Source organism: Panulirus ornatus, chromosome 56, assembly GCF_036320965.1.
Source record: "Panulirus ornatus isolate Po-2019 chromosome 56, ASM3632096v1, whole genome shotgun sequence".
Taxonomy (NCBI): Eukaryota; Metazoa; Arthropoda; class Malacostraca; order Decapoda; family Palinuridae; genus Panulirus; species Panulirus ornatus.
The window spans coordinates 2,041,783-2,056,928 of NC_092279.1; the positions used below are offsets into that span (position 1 = coordinate 2,041,783).

Sequence of the window (15,146 nt, forward strand, 5' to 3'; positions counted from 1 at the left end):
GCATATGATAGAGTTGATAGAGATGCTCTGTGGAAGGTATTAAGAATATATGGTGTGGGAGGCAAGTTGTTAGAAGTGGTGAAAAGTTTTTATCGAGGATGTAAGGCATGTGTATGTGTAGGAAGAGAGGAAAGTGATTGGTTCTCAGTGAATGTAGGTTTGCAGCAGGGGTGTGTGATGTCTCCATGGTTGTTTAATTTGTTTATGGATGGGGTTGTTAGGGAGGTGAATGCAAGAGTTTTGGAAAGAGGGGCAAGTATGCAGTCTGTTGGGGATGAGAGAGCTTGGGAAGTGAATCAGTTGTTGTTCACTGATGATACAGCGCTGGTGGCTGATTCATGTGAGAAACTGCAGAAGCTGGTGACTGAGTTTGGTAAAGTGTGTGAAAGAAGAAAGTTAAGAGTAAAGGTGAATAAGAGCAAGGTTATTAGGTACAGTAGGGTTGAGGGTCAAGTCAACTGGGAGGTAAGTTTGAATGGAGAAAAACTGGAGGAAGTAAAGTGTTTTAGATATCTGGGAGTGGATTTAGCAGCGGATGGAACCATGGAAGTGGAAGTGAATCATATGGTGGGGGAGGGGGCGAAAATCCTGGGAGCCTTGAAGAATGTTTGGAAGTCGAGAACATTATCTCGGAAAGCAAAAATGGGTATGTTTGAAGGAATAGTGGTTCCAACAATGTTGTATGGTTGCAAGGCGTGGGCTATGGATAGAGTTGTGCGCAGGAGAGTGGATGTGCTGGAAATGAGATGTTTGAGGACAATATGTGGTGTGAGGTGGTTTGATCGAGTAAGTACTGTAAGGGTAAGAGAGATGTGTGGAAATAAAAAGAGCGTGGTTGAGAGAGCAGAAGAGGGTGTTTTGAAATGGTTTGGGCACATGGAGAGAATGAGTGAGGATAGATTGACCAAGAGGATATATGTGTCGGAGATGGAGGGAACGAGGAGAAGTGGGAGACCAAATTGGAGGTGGAAAGATGGAGTGAAAAAGATTTTGTGTGATCGGGGCCTGAACATGCAGGAGGGTGAAAAGCGGGCAAGGAATAGAGTGAATTGGATCGATGTGGTATACTGGGGTCGACATGCCATCAATGGATTGTATCAGGGCATGTAAAGCATCTGGGGTAAACCATGGAAAGTTCTGTGGGGCCTGGATGTGGAAAGGGAGCTGTGGTTTCGGGCATTATTACATGACAGCTGGAGACTGAGTGTGAACAAATGGGGCCTTTGTCTTTTCCTAGCGCTACCTCGCACACATGAGGGGGGAAGGGGATGTTATTCCATTTGTGGCGAGGTGGCGATGGGAATAAATAAAGGCAGACAGTATGAATTATGTACATGTGTATATATGTATATGTCTGTGTGTGTATATATATATGTGTACATTGAGATGTATAGGTATATATAGTTGAGTGTGGACGTGGATGTATATAAATGTGTATGGGGGTGGGTTGGGCCATTTCTTTCGTCTGTTTCCTTGCACTACCTCGCAAACGCGGGAGACAGCGACAAAGCAAAATAAATTAATATAAAATAAGTATATTATTTCACACCTGTTTTTATACCAAGCCGCCACCACTTAAACATATCACGTCTATTAATCTGTTTGTTTGATAAAAGTTTTTAACTGTCACATAAATGCAACAGCCCATGATACCTGGCAAGTCTCATATCTTAACCAATATAGCACCATGCTGTACTAGGAGACAGGGCCACTCCTAAGGATTGAAAGATTTAGGTAATCCCTTGCAGGGCCAAAGTTTTCTTTCATAAAGTAGGGGCTTATAGATGAAAGCTTGTTTCTAGTGTACCTTTGATTGCAGTTTCTTTACTGGGGAGTTTCTCAATGCCTAGATTGTATTTTATTTTTTTCCATGTGGCTTGTTGGGGACACGAAACAGGAACCAAAGCGAAAAACAGTTTAAGGCACATTCCATGCTACTGAGCACATTGTTTTTGATTCCTGTTCAGTCTTAGAGGGGTGTATGTTTTTCCTATAGTATGGTGTGTCTCGAGCAGGTATCTTGCAAGGCAGTCCCCAGTATGCAATTCAGAGTTCCTAGTGTAACATGAGGATCCTGCCGAGGTAATCATACCTTAAATCATTTCTTGGAACAAAGCTCTAGAAATATGCCTTTGGACCATATTCTAAGTAAAATTTTCATTAGGTTCCCAAAGATCAGAATAGATAACAAGGAGAAGAAATTAATTCTTTTTCACCGTATAAGAATCCTGTAAAAGATAATGTTACGAATGCTTTGAATCAATAAGAACTCCGATATCAACATATGGCAAATTACAGAGCAAACAACACCATGAGGTAGTTTGTATACAAGAACATAAAGTGCATACCCACCTCTCAGTTATAATTTTCACAAGCATTGCAGATGCCATAAAATATACAGAATATCCACAATTCAATAGACAGGCATACAAAGACTCCTAAAAATTATGAAATAATCTAAGCAACAGAACATGCCTTCTAAAATTCTTACCCTCCAAGCATCGCAACCTTGAGGTTCTCTCTGAAAGTGTTGCTGAGTTTGATGGCCATATTCCCTTGGTGGTCCTTCACCTCCTGCCAGATGCACATATCGAGCAGGATCTGTGTTCCCTGCCGGTGTTCTGTCGCAATGTCCCCAAGGTCTCTAAGGGCACAAATATGATTGCTAATTTCAAACTGCTTCATACATTGCATTTAAATATGCTTCAAAAGTCTAAGAACCTCTCCCAGTCCATTACTCTTACATATTTGGTTCCTTCTTGGCAAATATCACACTTTATCATTTTCAGAAAGAGGTGACATCCTTCTGGGTGTAAAAGGTTAACTCAGGTTTTTAACAGAGCAAATGTTGACCAACACCATGCATAACACGCCACACCCATTAAGGAACCAAGGTTTCAATGGTTTATAATCTCAAACTAGAGTATGCCAGTGCAATTTGCTACAGACAAGAGGGTAAAATATGATGGGTGGTATCTGTAGCCTATAAAATGAAATGTGAAGTTCATCGAATACAAAAAAAGTTTACAGAACCCATTCTGGACACATGTAAACAAATATGAAAGGGGTGTATCAAAATTTCTGCCGATATCTTGTAAGTAACCTGCATGATTACGATTCAAATAGGAGAGGTAAACCAAATAATATGCCTTCTTCTTTAATGTTATAAAAACATATTGATTCAATATTCTTTAAATTATTTCAAAGGGGAAGAGGAGTCACTAGCTGAAAAATGTAAAACATAATATATGTAGCTTGGCAAATGTGATTTAATTAATGCATACACCGATTATCATTATCCTCAATTTTGTCATTACTATCAACAGAAGCTAAGTAATGTTACTAACCTGCCTGGTTCATGCTGAGGTATCCAAGTGGCCAGCAACACTTGAGGGAGAGGTTTGTTGACAAACAGCAATCGTAGTATGAACTGTCTACTTAGTTCTGGGAGTTCTCTGATGGGGAAAATTTTTCATTATATCTACATGTTTACTTCTAAAAGACAGCTAAAAAGAAAATCTTTATCAAGGCCAAGCTTTGAATGAAATGTAGGAAAAGGAGAAAAGAGAGAAAAGAAGAGTAAAAAGGTTCATGAGAAGGTGGAAAGCTTGTCTTTTAAGAACACGCAAGATATAGTTTTTATGGAAAACATACGAGAGCAAAACATTCCAAAGCAAAGCAGCATAAGGATAGATACAGACAACAAAAAGACTTAATATTGAATACTGATAAAGGATAAAGAGTTGCAAAGTTATCTGTATTTCTTGTGCAAACGTGTCTTTTTCCACCAAAAATTATGGGTATGTGTTGTAACTTTGGGATCTTGGTTTTACTGTTAAAATATTCAGTATAAGAATAAGGAATTAAGAGGTGGGTTTTCCATTTGCACAATTTTTTCTTAGTGTTTTATAATTAATAACCTGATAGCAAGGAGGGACACAAAGATGAAAGTGTGGAGTTGAATTATAATAAAGGTTGAGTACAATTAGTTATCATAAAAAACCTAATTTTCACTTCAGAGCACTTGATACAAAATGCTGGTTATGATTTTGGATAATTCACCTTGTTTTGAAGGAGATAACTTTATATGTGTATCCAGTGGACAGCACCAAGCATTGTGAGGTTCAAGAGGAACAAAGGGATAGATAAAATAATCAGTTTTCCGAATACCTAAGAGGTGATATGTTTATACATGTATTTTGTTACCTTTCACAAAGAATCTAACATATTTTGTTCAAGCTACTATGTCCTCTGACACAGATGGAACAATAGGTTTTGTTTAAAGGACTGGAATGTCAAAGGAGAGACATCTAATGATGTCTGAAAAGTAATTAGTTCAGGCATTACAAAATTCCATCCTGTACAGCAGACAGCAGACAGCTGACAACACAGTACATCCACTTATCACTTTGTTCAAATTCTATAAATATTCTTGCCTTTGGTTTGTAATTGGATCTCCTTCTGTCAGAATCTAATTCCTTATAGTCATTCACAACATTATTTTGTTTAACCTGTGTCCTTTGAATTACCGAATCATGGTATAAGTTATAAACCAAAGAAACCTCTATGAAAGCTATAAAGTGACTGGTGAATGTCAGTTGTCAGCTATCTACACAAAAGTAATTACACGTGATGCCAGACAAAAGAGGTGTCCCTCCTGTGGCTGCCACAAATTACCATGAGTCCCATCATGTAAGAGCTTGCAATCTATGTCACAAAACACAATACCACAATGAAGCATATCATATTCTATTTAAACCACATGTTAACTCCTCATATGTTTGAAAAAGTGATTACAATGTCTATCCCTTCATTAATCTCCAAAACCTTATGATGTATGGTGCCATCAAGTGGACACCCAAACAAAGGTGTATCTCCATAGAAATGAGGAAGCTGGTAATATTAGACTGCACGTGACAGTTTCTGTATTCAGAAATTAAATTCATTTTAAAATATTTCATGGTTCCAGTGCATTCTACATCACGGATAGAGAATGAGTGCGAGCAAATGTGGCCTTTCTTTGTCTGTTTCCCGGCACAATCTTGCTGACAAAGGCGAGCAAGTATGAATGGGTAGATGGGTATATATGCATTTGAATATAAATAATTCTTTTTAACTTTCCAAAAGAAGGAACAGAGAAGGGGGCCAGGTGAAGATATTCCCTCAAAGGCCCAGTCCTCTGTTCTTAATGCTACCTCACTAACACGGAAAATGGCGAATAGTTTGAAAGAAAGAAAGAAATATATATATATATATATATATATATATATATATATATATATATATATATATATATATATTTTTTTTTTTTTTTTTTTTTTTATACTTTGTCGCTGTCTCCCGCGTTTGCGAGGTAGCGCAAGGAAACAGACGAAAGAAATGGCCCAACCCCCCCCCCCATACACATGTACATACACACGTCCACACACGCAAATATACATACCTACACAGCTTTCCATGGTTTACCCCAGACGCTTCACATGCCTTGATTCAATCCACTGACAGCACGTCAAACCCTGTATACCACATCGCTCCAATTCACTCTATTCCTTGCCCTCCTTTCACCCTCCTGCATGTTCAGGCCCCGATCACACAAAATCTTTTTCACTCCATCTTTCCACCTCCAATTTGGTCTCCCTCTTCTCCTCGTTCCCTCCACCTCCGACACATATATCCTCTTGGTCAATCTTTCCTCACTCATTCTCTCCATGTGCCCAAACCATTTCAAAACACCCTCTTCTGCTCTCTCAACCACGCTCTTTTTATTTCCACACATCTCTCTTACCCTTACGTTACTTACTCGATCAAACCACCTCACACCACACATTGTCCTCAAACATCTCATTTCCAGCACATCCATCCTCCTGCGCACAACTCTATCCATAGCCCACGCCTCGCAACCATACAACATTGTTGGAACCACTATTCCTTCAAACATACCCATTTTTGCTTTCCGAGATAATGTTCTCGACTTCCACACATTTTTCAAGGCTCCCAAAATTTTCGCCCCCTCCCCCACCCTATGATCCACTTCCGCTTCCATGGTTCCATCCGCTGACAGATCCACTCCCAGATATCTAAAACACTTCACTTCCTCCAGTTTTTCTCCATTCAAACTCACCTCCCAATTGACTTGACCCTCAACCCTACTGTACCTAATATATATATATATATATATATATATATATATATATTTTTTTTTTTTTTCATACTATCCGCCATTTCCCGCGACAGCGAGGTAGCGTTAAGAACAGAGGACTGGGCCTTTGAGGAAATATCCTCACCTGGCCCTCTTCTCTGTTCCTTCTTTTGGAAAATTAAAAAAAAGAAAAAAAAAAAAAAAAAAAAACGAGAGGGGAGGATTTCCAGCCCCCCCGCTCCCTTCCCTTTTAGTCGCCTTCTACGACACGCAGGGAATACGTGGGAAGTATTCTTTCTCCCCTATCCCCAGGGATATATATATATATATATATATATATATATATATATATATATATATATATATATATATATATATATTTTTTTTTTTTATACTATTCGCTATTTCCCGCGATAGCGAGGTAGCGTTAAGAACAGAGGACTGGGCCTTTGAGGGAATATCCTCACCTGGACCTCTTCTCTGTTCCTTCTTTTGGAAAATTAAAAAAAAAAAAAAAAAAAGAGAGGGGAGGATTTCCAGCCCCCCGCTCCCTTCCCTTTTAGTCGCCTTCTACGACACGCAGGGAATACGTGGGAAGTACTCTTTCTCCCCTATCACCAGGGAATAAATATATATATATATATATATATATATATATATATATATATATATATATATATATATATATATATGCAGGAGGGTGAAAGGAGGGCAAGGAATAGAGTGAATTGGAGCGATGTGGTATACCGGGGTTGACGTGCTGTCAGTGGATTGAATCAAGACATGTGAAGCGTCTGGGGTAAACCATGGAAAGCTGTGTAGGTATGTATATTTGCGTGTGTGGACGTATGTATATACATGTGTATGGGGGTGGGTTGGGCCATTTCTTTCGTCTGTTTCCTTGCGCTACCTCGCAAACGCGGGAGACAGCGACAAAGCAATAAAGAAAAAAAAAAAATGAACGATAATCAGTTGTTAAGTTTTAAAAGAACCAACAAAAAGATAGCTGAGTAGAAAGGAAAATCTAAGAAAAATGTAATATAATATATAATATATGATATATATAGTTTTGGAAAGAGGGGCAAGTATGAAGTCTGTTGGGGATGAGAGAGCTTGGGAAGTGAGTCAGTTGTTGTTCGCTGATGATACAGCGCTGGTGGCTGATTCATGTGAGAAACTGCAGAAGCTGATGATTGAGTTTGGTAAAGTGTGTGAAAGAAGAAAGTTAAGAGTAAATGTGAATAAGAGCAAGGTTATTAGGTGCAGTAGGGTTGAGGGTCAAGTCAATTGGAAGGTAAGTTTGAATGGAGAAAAACTGGAGGAAGTAAAGTGTTTTAGATATCTGGGAGTGGATCTATCAGCGGATGGAACCATGGAAGCGGAAGTGAATCATAGGGTGGGGGAGGGGGCGAAAATCCTGGGAGCCTTGAAGAATGTGTGGAAGTCGAGAACATTATCTCGGAAAGCAAAAATGGGTATGTTTGAAGGAATAGTGGTTCCAACAATGTTTTATGGTTGCGAGGCGTGGGCTATGGATAGAGTTGCGCGCAGGAGGATGGATGTGCTGGAAATGAGATGTTTGAGGACAATGTTGTAGTGTGAGGTGGTTTGATCGAGTAAGTAACGTAAGGGTAAGAGAGATGTGTGGAAATAAAAAGAGCGTGGTTGAGAGAGCAGAAGAGGGTGTTTTGAAATGGTTTGGGCACATGGAGAGAATGAGTGAGGAAGGTGGAGGGAACGAGGTGAAGTGGGAGACCAAATTGGAGGTGGAAAGATGGAGTGAAAAAGATTTTGTGTGATCGGGGCCTGAACATGCAGGAGGGTGAAAGGAGGGCAAGGAATAGAGTGAATTGGATCGATGTGGTATACCAGGGTTGACGTGCTGTCAGTGGATTGAATCAGGGCATGTGAAGCGTCTGGGGTAAACCATGGAAAGCTGTGTAGGTATGTATATTTGCGTGTGTGGACATGTATGTATATACATGTGTATGGGGGTGGGTTGGGCCATTTCTTTCGTCTGTTTCCTTGCGCTACCTCGCAAACGCGGGAGACAGCGACAAAGCAAAAAAAAAATTAAAAAATATATATATATATATATATATATATATATATATATATATATATATATATATATATATATATATATTTTTTTTTTTTTTTTCATACTATTCGCTATTTCCCGCGATAGCGAGGTAGCGTTAAGAACAGAGGACTGGGCCTTTGAGGGAATATCCTCACCTGGACCTCTTCTTTGTTCCTTCTTTTGGAAAATTAAAAAAAAAAAAAAAAAAAAACACGAGAGGGGAGGATTTCCAGCCCCCTGCTCCCTTCCCTTTTAGTCGCCTTCTACGACACGCAGGGAATACGTGGGAAGTATTCTTTCTCCCCTATCCCCAGGGAAATCTTATATTTATATATATATATATATATATATATATATATATATATATATTTTTTTTTTTTTTTTTTTTTTTATAATTTGTCGCTGTCTCCCGCGTTTGCGAGGTAGCGCAAGGAAACAGACGAAAGAAATGGCCCAACCCCCCCCCCCCATACACATGTACATACACACGTCCACACACGCAAATATACATACCTACACAGCTTTCCATGGTTTACCCCAGACGCTTCACATGCCTTGATTCACTCCACTGACAGCACGTCAACCCCTGTATACCACATCGCTCCAATTCACTCTATTCCTTGCCCTCCTTTCACCCTCCTGCATGTTCAGGCCCCGATCACACAAAATCTTTTTCACTCCATCTTTCCACCTCCAATTTGGTCTCCCTCTTCTCCTCGTTCCCTCCACCTCCGACACATATATCCTCTTGGTCAATCTTTCCTCACTCATTCTCTCCATGTGCCCAAACCATTTCAAAACACCCTCTTCTGCTCTCTCAACCACGCTCTTTTTATTTCCACACATCTCTCTTACCCTTACGTTACTTACTCGATCAAACCACCTCACACCACACATTGTCCTCAAACATCTCATTTCCAGCACATCCATCCTCTTGCGCACAACTCTATCCATAGCCCACGCCTCGCAACCATACAACATTGTTGGAACCACTATTCCTTCAAACATACCCATTTTTGCTTTCCGAGATAATGTTCTGGACTTCCACACATTTTTCAAGGCTCCCAAAATTTTCGCCCCCTCCCCCACCCTATGATCCACTTCCGCTTCCATGGTTCCATCCGCTGACAGATCCACTCCCAGATATCTAAAACACTTCACTTCCTCCAGTTTTTCTCCATTCAAACTCACCTCCCAATTGACTTGACCCTCAACCCTACTGTACCTAATAACCTTGCTCTTATTCACATTTACTCTTAACTTTCTTCTTCCACACACTTTACCAAACTCAGTCACCAGCTTCTGCAGTTTCTCACATGAATCAGCCACCAGCGCTGTATCATCAGCGAACAACAACTGACTCACTTCCCAAGCTCTCTCATCCCCAACAGACTTCATACTTGCCCCTCTTTCCAAAACTCTTGCATTTACCTCCCTAACAACCCCATCCATAAACAAATTAAACAACCATGGAGACATCACACACCCCTGCCGCAAACCTACATTCACTGAGAACCAATCACTTTCCTCTCTTCCTACACGTACACATGCCTTACATCCTCGATAAAAACTTTTCACTGCTTCTAACAACTTGCCTCCCACACCATATATTCTTAATACCTTCCACAGAGCATCTCTATCAACTCTATCATATGCCTTCTCCAGATCCATAAATGCTACATACAAATCCATTTGCTTTCTAAGTATTTCTCACATACATTCTTCAAAGCAAACACCTGATCCACACATCCTCTACCACTTCTGAAACCACACTGTTCTTCCCCAATCTGATGCTCTGTACATGCCTTCACCCTCTCAATCAATACCCTCCCATATAATTTACCAGGAATACTCAACAAACTTATACCTCTGTAATTTGAGCACTCACTCTTATCCCCTTTGCCTTTGTACAATGGCACTATGCACGCATTCCGCCAATCCTCAGGCACCTCACCATGAGTCATACATACATTAAATAACCTTACCAACCAATCAACAATACAGTCACCCCCTTTTTTGATAAATTCCACTGCAATACCATCCAAACCTGCCGCCTTGCCGGCTTTCATCTTCCGCAAAGCTTTCACTACCTCTTCTCTGTTTACCAAATCATTTTCCCTAACCCTCTCACTTTGCACACCACCTCGACCAAAACACCCTATATCTGCCACTCTATCATCAAACACATTCAACAAACCTTCAAAATACTCACTCCATCTCCTTCTCACATCACCACTACTTGTTATCACTTCCCCACTTGCGCCCTTCACCGAAGTTCCCATTTGCTCCCTTGTCTTACGCACTTTATTTACCTCCTTCCAGAACATCTTTTTATTCTCCCTAAAATTTAATGATACTCTCTCACCCCAACTCTCATTTGCCCTTTTTTTCACCTCTTGCACCTTTCTCTTGACCTCCTGTCTCTTTCTTTTATACATCTCCCACTCAATTGCATTTTTTCCCTGCAAAAATTGTCCAAATGCCTCTCTCTTCTCTTTCACTAATACTCTTACTTCTTCATCCCACCACTCACTACCATTTCTAATCAACCCACCTCCCACTCTTTTTTTTCTCTTTTCTCCTGCGTTTGCGAGGTAGCGCAAGGAAACAGACGAAAGAAATGGCCCAACCCACCCCCATACACATGTATATACATACGTCCACACACACAAATATACATACCTACACAGCTTTCCATGGTTTACCCCAGACGCTTCACATGCCCTGATTCAATCCACTGACAGCACGTCAACCCCGGTATACCACATCGATCCAATTCACTCTATTCCTTGCCCTCCTTTCACCCTCCTGCATGCTCAGGCCCCGATCACACAACATCTTTTTCACTCCATCTTTACACCTCCAATTTGGTCTCCCACTTCTCCTCGTTCCCTCCACCTCCGACACATATATCCTCTTGGTCAATCTTTCCTCACTCATTCTCTCCATGTGCCCAAACCATTTCAAAACACCCTCTTCTGCTCTCTCAACCACGCTCTTTTTATTTCCACACATCTCTCTTACCCTTACGTTACTTACTCGATCAAACCACCTCACACCACACATTGTCCTCAAACATCTCATTTCCAGCACATCCATCCTCCTGCGCACAACTCTATCCATAGCCCACGCCTCGCAACCATACAACATTGTTGGAACCACTATTCCTTCAAACATACCCATTTTTGCTTTCCGAGATAATGTTCTCGACTTCCACACATTCTTCAAGGCTCCCAGAATTTTCGCCCCCCTCCCCCACCCTATGATCCACTTCCGCTTTCATGGTTCCATCCGCTGCCAGATCCACTCCCAGATATCTAAAACACTTTACTTCCTCCAGTTTTTCTCCATTCAAACTTACCTCCCAATTGACTTGACCCTCAACCCTATATATATATATATATTTTTTTTTTTGCTGTCTCCCGTGTTTGCGTGGTAACGCAAGGAAACAGACGAAAGAAATGGCCCAACCCACCCCCATACACATGTATATACATACACGTCCACACACGCAAATATACATACCTATACATCTCAATGTACACATATATATACACACACAGACACATACATATATACCCATGCACACAATTCACACTGTCTGCCTTTATTCATTCCCATCGCCACCTCGCCACACATGGAATACCATCCTCCTCCTCCCCTCATGTGTGCGAGGTAGCGCTAGGAAAAGACAACAAAGGCCCCATTCGTTCACACTCAGTCTCTAGCTGACATGCAATAATGCCCGAAACCACAGCTCCCTTTCCACATCCAGGCCCCACACAACTTTCCATGGTTTACCCCAGACGCTTCACATGCCCTGATTCAATCCACTGACAGCACGTTAACCCCAGTATACCACATCGATCCAATTCACTCTATTCCTTTCCCGCCTTTCACCCTCCTGCATGTTCAGGCCCCGATCACTCAAAATCTTTTTCACACTCCATCTTTCCACCTCCAATTTGGTCTCCCACTTCTCCTCGTTCCCTCCACCTCCGACACATATATCCTCTTGGTCAATCTTTCCTCATTCATTCTCTCCATGTGCCCAAACCATTTCAAAACACCCTCTTCTGCTCTCTCAACCACGCTCTTTTTATTTCCACACATCTCTCTTACCCTTACATTACTTACTCGATCAAACCACCTCACACCACACATTGTCCTCAAACATCTCATTTCCAGCACATCCACCTTCCTGTGCACAACTCTATCCATAGCCCACGCCTCGCAACCATACAACATTGTTGGAACCACTATTCCTTCAAACATATATATATATATATATATATATATATATATATATATATATATATATATATATATCTTTTCCAAAGGCATGATATGCTTAAATGAAGAAAACACCTTAAATATCTTAGGCCCAGCACTCTTCAACAACTTGTCTGCAATCATCAGAAATACCACGAGATGTACACTGGAGAAGTTTAAAAGTGCCTGGGACAAGGACCTAAAAAGGCTTTGGGAGCTACGTGGGCTGTGGCCTCCAACAAGTTGGTCATCCAAATCCCAGCCCAGCAGCTTGGGCCTAACCTGGGCTATTGGAGTAAAAGACCTCCAAAGACCAAACCATGTATAACATCAAACAGTGTAAAGCTTACCAAAATCTCAGTAATATGCTATTACTAGAAGTTTGTTATTTCCTTTTGGATAAGTTGAGGCCTATATCATTTGTTTCTTGGTTGCTTTATTATTCTTATATGATCCATATTTCAAAGACCAGGAAACATTGCATCACATCACTGGTTAGGAAACTGCCATACAAATTCATAAAATTACATACAGAAAAAACTGTCGACTGACTCTCTTACGTACACTTAGCAGGTTTATTTCATCACAAACAAACATATCAGTAGTATTCAAAGTGTACTGATGTTACACGCTTTCATCTCCCGAAAATTAAGTTAGATTAAATTAAGTTTGGCGGTTAGCTTACCTTAGGTTTGGTTACGTACGATAAAGTTTGGCTTGAATGGGACAGCTTACAGTATCCCGACATTAGATCTGGCTGAGTTAAATTATGCTACTCCTACTATACATTGTATCAGGTTTAAATTCTTGTATATTTTCATGGATTTTTCATGTTTTTACCCATCTATTTCCCTGTTTCAAAGCCCTGTCCACTTTGTGGGGAATTCAAGCTTTTCGCACAGATTTTTGTCAACAACTTCAATGTCATTGTCTAGTTTCCGGCCTGAGACAAGAGGTTAAACTGATGAAATATGCCTTTTTTTTCCCCTACTTTCTAATCATTACGTTGTCACAGCCAAACAAACCCACTACCCAAGCTGGTTTCGATTGATTAGCCTCTCAATCTTACCGGAAGACTGCTAAACACGTTGCCGGATGATTGTACAACGCGTCCAAGGTACTTTTGGACAGAGCTTTCAGGTAATCTTGGAGATTTTTGCACGTTAAAGTCTGTGGACCAAACGCCACCATACTTGCGATGCAAAAAATTCCCCTTTTGCCGTCGCCCAGTCGTCCTTTTCCTCCTCTTATCCTCCCCTCCTTCTTCTTATCTTTAGCTCGAGTCGTCCTATTATGCCGATGGTTCCCTGGTTCACCGGTGTAAATGAAGAAGCAATGCTTGCTCAAGCTTCATGTAGGCGTTCTGGGCCAGCTGACTCGATAAACACAAACTTGTAAACAAAGTTGGAAACTAAATAGTCTTCCTCGCGGACGAACAGAAAATGGGCGTACAAAATAGCTAGCGAACAAAATACTTATTCCTTCGTTCCTAAAAATATTTTTTCATAGTTCTGCCTTTTTTTTATTCTCTTTAACTCTTTTAATCACTTTCTTATGCTCTTTATGTCTTTTAATCCTTTTTTAATTAATATCGTTTCTAATGATCGTTTCAATGGTTGTGTAAATACGAACTGGAGGATTTTTACGAAAATTGCATAATGTTGGGTCGTGGGAAAATATCATATTTAGCTTAGCAACATTAGTTATTTAGCATAACTATTACTTTTATTTTCAATCTAAAAAGTGGACGGTAAAATGCTTCTTGTTGGAATTCTGAGGAAAAACATTTTGACAAGGTTTTTAACTGTCATCCTTTTCCGAGATGCTTAGGAAATCGACATTGAATAGCACATTATCTCACAAAATGAGATTGAAATAGAAACTTCGACATTCGCGTGCGAAAGCAATATTCAATTTCTCTGTATCATCACTCGCCATTGTGTTCACCATAGGCGAATAAACAACTCAACGCTTCTTTACTTTCCCTTGGATGCCATTTCTCATGTGGGCCCCGACCGGTGCGCCCGGGTTTTTGGGATCTAGCGGGAACGGCACCTAAGTAAATGTTGGCGAACATGGCGAAAATTAAAGCTAGCTCTCTCTCTCTCTCTCTCTCTCTCTCTCTCTCTCTCTCTCTCGGGAGGGCACCCTGCTGCACAGCGCGCTGTGCTACAGCACACAGCCCGACAGTAGGGGAGGAGCTGTGCAGTGTTGCAGCAGAAGAGACACAGCAGGTAAAAGAGACAGCAGACGGAGCTAGACATAGACAACGAGGGATGAAGGGTTACAGAAAAGAGGGTTTGCAATGGTGCAATAGCCAGGGTAGACAGCAGCAGAGATGACAAAGCAGATCATCAACAACAGCAGCAGAAAGAGGATAGGTAGTATAGCAGCAGAATGGGGAAAAGAAAACGCGAGACATCAGAACTGGGCTCAAGATTCCTCAACCAACAGAATGACAGAAGGTGACAGATGAGACAGGAGATAGCAACACACACACACACACACTGAAGCTGCTTCACATGGTGTCTTAACTGTCTTCAACTCGAGGCAAGATATATTGACCTCCAGCTACCAATTATCTTAAAAGCTATCCACCATATATATATATATATATATATATATATATATATATATATATATATATATATA

The 15,146-nt window shown here is 40.7% G+C and overlaps 1 protein-coding gene across 2 annotated transcripts in view; it reads right to left on the reverse strand.

Moving 5' to 3' along the window:
• The window catches only part of mrn (general transcription factor IIH subunit 4 marionette), a 34,213-nt gene extending 20,325 nt beyond the window's left edge, over positions 1-13,888 (reverse strand). Inside the window, exons 1-3 of one of the 2 annotated variants that reach the window (XM_071693610.1) lie at positions 13,564-13,888; positions 3,348-3,455; positions 2,492-2,644 (exon numbers count right to left, since the gene is read on the reverse strand). In XM_071693610.1, coding sequence (XP_071549711.1) covers positions 2,492-2,644; positions 3,348-3,455; positions 13,564-13,685 — 383 coding nt within the window. In that variant the 5' untranslated portion in view covers positions 13,686-13,888. The remainder of the gene's footprint in view (positions 1-2,491; positions 2,645-3,347; positions 3,456-13,563) is intronic. The other variant, XM_071693611.1, reaches the window with a different exon arrangement.
• Positions 13,889-15,146: the final 1,258 nt, after the last annotated feature.